General features: G+C 39.8%; 1 protein-coding gene across 1 annotated transcript in view; it reads left to right on the forward strand.

Moving 5' to 3' along the window:
* Positions 1-5,001, forward strand: part of LOC134578564 (doublecortin domain-containing protein 1-like) — a 311,038-nt gene extending 306,037 nt beyond the window's left edge. The window contains exons 31-32 of the mRNA XM_063437537.1: positions 1,271-1,424; positions 4,880-5,001. Of these exons, the coding sequence (XP_063293607.1) occupies positions 1,271-1,424; positions 4,880-5,001 (276 nt within the window). The remainder of the gene's footprint in view (positions 1-1,270; positions 1,425-4,879) is intronic.
* Positions 5,002-6,000: the final 999 nt, after the last annotated feature.

The following is a 6,000-nucleotide window of genomic DNA, read 5'->3' on the forward strand; positions in this document are numbered from 1 at the left end:
GGAATGTTATTGTTGGAATAACTGCAGTGGACATGTGCTTTTACAAATTAGTTGGTTACATGTGATATATGGTGCAAAGGCTAAAAGTACACCAAAAGTTATTACAGATATATGGAATAAAATGACAAACATTGGCTGACGTGTGGAGTTCGGAGAGTTGTGATGGATAAAACGATCTGACATTAAATATTTCTAGACCCAGAAATCAGAATTCGGTTTAATCTGTATGTTTGGATTTTGGACCTTTGCACTTGGTAATCAGATTTTTCCTGAACTTTCGGCCCAGGATATTTTAGTTGAAATATCACCAAGAAGTATTTTCCCAAATCGCCTTCTAATAATTCTTATTTGCTGCACATGTGGGGTAGTGTCACCAGCACTTTGCACAAGGGCAGCCTTGGCTAGCTTACATGGCTTCCTGTGAATGTGTCATGACGGCCGGCTGGGCTGAGGAACACTCTTTCAGTGATAGACTTACAGCAGTTACCAATGTCAGGAATAGCTAAATTGCACTTAGAGTTGGAGTGGATTTCGTTTGGGGAGCACTCCTGTGAATGGTGTGTTTGGTGCTCAACCATGACTGCACTGCATGTGCCTGGATTCACTGAGGACAACATAGTTAATCTTTTAATAATAAATTTGGCAGTCAGCTAAAGTCGCTAAAATTGCAGTGCTCTCAATTGCACAGGGGCCTTGAATTAAACTTAAATTGGAGCCCCATCGAGATGGTCCCCGTATGTCCTGGACAGAGCCCTCGGGTAGTGCAGGCTAGCTTAGTAACTGCATAGATATGAAGTGCCAAACAGTTCCTAAATTAGGACAGAAAAGAAAAGCAGAAATTTCATCACATCATTTATTTATATAATTTACCAACTCGTGGACAGTTTTGGCTTTTTTTATTATTATTTTTTTTTTTTTTAAATAAAGCAAACTGAAAACCAGGCATTTCATAAGCGCACCCATTTTTAATCTTTATATCGAATGCAGAGATTTCTCCTGCCAATATTTTCACTGATACCGATACTTAGTGAAAATACCCAGATGGCAATTTCTGGTCAGACATTTCCTCAAATTGTAATTGTTGTAACCTCTGATGAGTGGTAAATTATTGCTTATCCATGCTGCCTGTCAAAGGACAGATAACATTTAGGAATGATAGGAATAAAATATATTTCCATTTGATTTTAGTAAATGGAATACAGTTTATCTGGTCATTTAATAATGGAAATACATGATATATAATATTAATCTTGTGAAACCAATATTGTAGCTGCTGGACAACTGCACTGCCAGACTGATTATGCAGCCTCACCCGGCGGCAGCGCTGTTTACATCAGACGGTGAGAAGGTGACGTCATGGAGTGACATAGAAAAGGATATGCTTTTGTGCGTTTCTGCAGGCGATAAATTTGTGAGCAAAGCCGGTAATTGTCCTCTATTGTCTCTTAGTGTGGTGCATGTGAGAAGTATGTGTAGTACAATGTCATTTCATTTTCATTAAGCGAGTATTTACGGAAGTAAAACAACAGGATGTGTATAGGTGCTCAATATCAGACAGACAATGGCAGTAAATCACCAACAAGGGGTTCTCTCACCCTTGTGAAATATGTAGCAAGATAGAAAATAGAATATACATACGATATAAGAGCAATTCCTAGTATATAAATCTATGAAAAATAAAAGACAGATTATGGTGCAGTACAATAAATACGTTAAGAGGAATATGAATAACTCACACTTTTTAGAGCTGTACCAGCTCTATTTAGCAGGCCTGGACGGAATAATCCCCATCTATGGATATATGTGGAGAGTATTCTCAGCTTGACTCCAAAATTATGGAGACATCGTGTAAGAAAACACAGGAATAAAGTCAAATGGTATGGTACATAAACTACAGTGATATAAATGGAGAAATAATCCTACTTCCGTAAGCCACAGCAATGTCCTGCTCTGGTGTGAAGAGCGTGAGGTGGTACAATTCCCACCCAGGGATATATGTAGAAACCGGATAAGTTGTAGCAGCTGTATGGATGGAAAATGCTAAACATAACTGCTATTAAAATGTATTATAAAAACAGTTCTGTGGGTAAATAAAATGAACAAGTCCTCACTTTATGCGTTTCGTCAAAGTTTTATCAAAAGTGGATGCTGCTCTGTTGAAGGACGGCTTTTTGTATGTTCCTGGGACCTGGGTTATAATTTGCGAGTTCCGGTGTTCGTACAGCCGTTTCCGGTTTTCGGAGAATTGGTGATGTACGTTTCGGTTCCTGAGTTGAAAGGTAGTCATACATCACTCGGAAGTGATATATGGGGAAGTAATGTGGGCGCCATTTTGGATGAGGGCAATAGTCCAGTGTGTACATATAGTATTGCTGGAAAGGGCTCGTATCTATTAAAAGGGGCTGTATATAATTCATATATAAATAAATGTATTTGAATTCATAGTAGGTCATATTATAGGACATTGCTTTGGCTTACGTAAGTAGGATTATTTCTCCATTTATATCACTGTAGTTTATGTACAATACCATTTGACTTTATTCCTGTGTTTTCTTACACGATGTCTCCATAATTTTGGAGTCAAGCTGAGAATACTCTCCACATATATCCATAGATGGGGATTATTCCGTCCAGGCCTGCTAAATAGAGCTGGTACAGCTCTAAAAAGTGTGAGTTATTCATATTCCTCTTAACGTATTTATTGTACTGCACCATAATCTGTCTTTTATTTTTCATAGATTTATATACTAGGAATTGCTCTTATATTGTATGTATATTCTATTTTTTATCTTGCTAAGTATTTACAGAAGTATTGTTTGTTTGTTTAATATTATAAACTAAACTTCAGTTTGGCCTATTTTTTTTATATATGTTAATATATTCTTCTACATTCATGATGATATTTTTTCATACATTTATCAAATAGAATAAGCATTCAGATAAAGATATGCCAATCATCTAGCCACACCCACAAATAATGAGTTTATACATTGCTAAGCAACAGTGCATATCCCACTGTACGAGAGTAAAACGGAATTGAGTAAAGAAATGGAGTTGGTGGTGGGGAGGGAAAAGGGAGCTGAATAATTCAACTGCATTATGATATTTGCTTTATCTATCCCCATATTTAATGGTCCACTAAAGGCGCACAGACCACGTGATCTCAATGAAGTGCCCTGAGTGCGATGGCCTTGTAATTTTAATCCTTTAATGATCTTTACCTTGAGGGATTAAACACGTCTCTAGTGGCTTTTAAACTGACAGCCACTAGAGGCGCTTCTTCTGAACAACGGAGTAAAACTCACGTGACATTTATCCATGAGGACAGCATTGAATTCAGTGATTCCCTATGAGAAGCATTTAATTGTGAGTGTGGGTAGCTGCGCATGCGCGTCACGTCCCCAGTGCTCCTCTGAGAACATTGAATTCAGTGCTTCCCTATGAGAAGCATTTAATTGTGAGTGCGGGTAGCTGCGCATGCGCGTCACGTCCCCAGTGCTCCTCTGAGAGCATTGAATTCAGTGATTCCCTATGACAAGCATTTGATTGTGTGTGCGGGTAGCTGCGCATGCGCGTCACGTCCCCAGTGCTCCTCTGAGAGCATTGAATTCAGTGCTTCCCTATGAGAAGCATTTAATTGTGAGTGCGGGTAGTTGCGCATGCGCGTAACGTCCCCAGTGCTCCTCTGAGAGCATTGAATTCAGTGCTTCCCTATGAGAAGCATCTAATTGTGAGTGCGGGTAGCTGCACATGCGCGTCACGTCCCCAGTGCTCCTCTGAGAACATTGAATTCAGTGCTTCCCTATGAGAAGCATTTGATTGTGTGTGCGGGTAGCTGCGCGTCACGTCCCCAGTGCTTCTCTGAAAACATTGAATTCAGTGCTTCCCTATGAGAAGCATTTGATTGTGTGTGCGGGTAGCTGCGCATGCGCGTCACGTCCCCAGTGCTCCTCTAAGAGCATTGAATTCAGTGCTTCCCTATGAGAAGCATTTGATTGTGTGTGCGGGTAGCTGCGCATGCGCGTCACGTCCCCAGTGCTCCTCTAAGAGCATTGAATTCAGTGCTTCCCTATGAGAAGCATTTGATTGTGTGTGCGGGTAGCTGCGCATGCGCGTCATGTCCCCAGTGCTCCTCTAAGAGCATTGAATTCAGTGCTTCCCTATGAGAAGCATTTGATTGTGTGCGCAGGTAGCTGCGCATGCGCGTCACGTCCCTAGTATTCTTCTATGAGAGCATTGAATTTGACGACAAGCCATAAAGCGACGCCCGTGACATTGTCTCAGTGCTTGAAAAAAGGGGAGTAAAATGCTTTTGTACGTTTTTTTCTTTTTTAATTTGTATTGCATTTACAGGGGGTTGGGGGGGGGGGTGTCATCTAATGTGTGTTTAGAGTAATATAGTATTAGGATTTGTAATTAACACCATAGTGTTTATTTAGGAAAGGTGAAGTATACATAATTTTGTAGAAATAGATACCTGTATGTGTATTTATTAAGGTGAGGTGTAGATTGAGTACATATAATAAATACAACTAAGTGCCTGTGGCTAATATTGCTGTCTGGTGTGTTCCTTTAAATCCCCAAAACAATCATCTTCTGAAAAAATCTCTAAGTCAGCTATAGTTACAGTTCGCGTATTCTGGTCTTAAATTTTAAATTCACTTTCAATTCTCACTTTAGTAATAAAAATCTTTTTAATGGGACCTGTTATGCCCAACAGGGTGCTTTTTGGACATCTTTTACACAATGATTGCAACCTTTCTGTGCTCCCTCCATACATATATATGCTTTTATTTCTAACATGATTAAATGATGTGTTCTTGGTTCTAGCGTTACTACCGGCCACTGATCTGACTGTGTAATAATTACTGTGTTACAGCCAGCAGACGTACGATACAGGTGAAGGCAAACTACGCACGCATCAGGAGGAAGTACGGTCCTGAAGCCACCGATGTCATATTGTCACCCAAATGCATGGATTGTGAGGCAAGGAAAATCTAATTAAATAACAAGGGAACGTGGAAGTTTTTACACATGAAATAACATTTTCAAAAACGTATATTATTCATTGAATGGATATTGTTTTAGCATAGTTAAAACTAAATACAAGTTTGTGGGAGGGATGTGTGCTGCTGGGGCAGCACCGACCGACCATGTTTTTCTGATCGCACATGACTTCCATATGGATTCATAAAATGTGCTGCATTGAAGTATGCAGAATTCACATGCTGCAGGATAAAAGTCAGTTGTTAAAGGGCCACTCTAAGCACTGAAAAAACTACAGCATGTTGCAGTTGTTATGGTGCAGAGACTGTGGGAGACATCTCAACAGTTTTTAAACAGATTTACAAAAATCAGGGCTCTCTCAGTGGCTACTGCTGGTTCCGCATTGCCACTTGACTTGTAGAAAACATTGGGTGACAATCACAGGCTGAGTGCGCTGGAGATGGATTAACCAAGCACTTTAAGACTATCATTGACATGCAAAGCAATTCACTGTATTCTCTTCTGCAACGCATGAATGCTACATACTACACCGCTGTACTATCCATCAGCATGAAGAAACAGCACAAACCCAGGAAAACCAAAACCTACCACTATAACAACATCACAATTATTTTAGGGTTCACCCCTTCACTAGAAAACCACTCCCACCTAATTCTGTTCTAGCCACTAAACCCACATTTATAACCCACCCTCTGTCGTCCAGTGTCATCTGCAGCCATAACAAGCCCATCCGTACAAATAAAGATTAATAGAAGAAGCACAGAGCAAATGAGCTCGTATTTCAGTCCGCTAAAGGCATATCTCCGTGATATGACACGATAGCTTAGCGCTCATGGTCAGCATAAGTAAAGACCTTTTTTATAACACTTATAAAATTATATCACACATTCACAAGAACAAAATTAGATTTCATAGCCTGTGCCAGACCTTGAATATAAATTCAGCCTGGAAGCGATGAATTTAAAAATGTTATTAGTTAATACCGTGCATTTT

This window comes from Pelobates fuscus, chromosome 12, assembly GCF_036172605.1.
Source record: "Pelobates fuscus isolate aPelFus1 chromosome 12, aPelFus1.pri, whole genome shotgun sequence".
Taxonomy (NCBI): domain Eukaryota; kingdom Metazoa; phylum Chordata; class Amphibia; order Anura; family Pelobatidae; genus Pelobates; species Pelobates fuscus.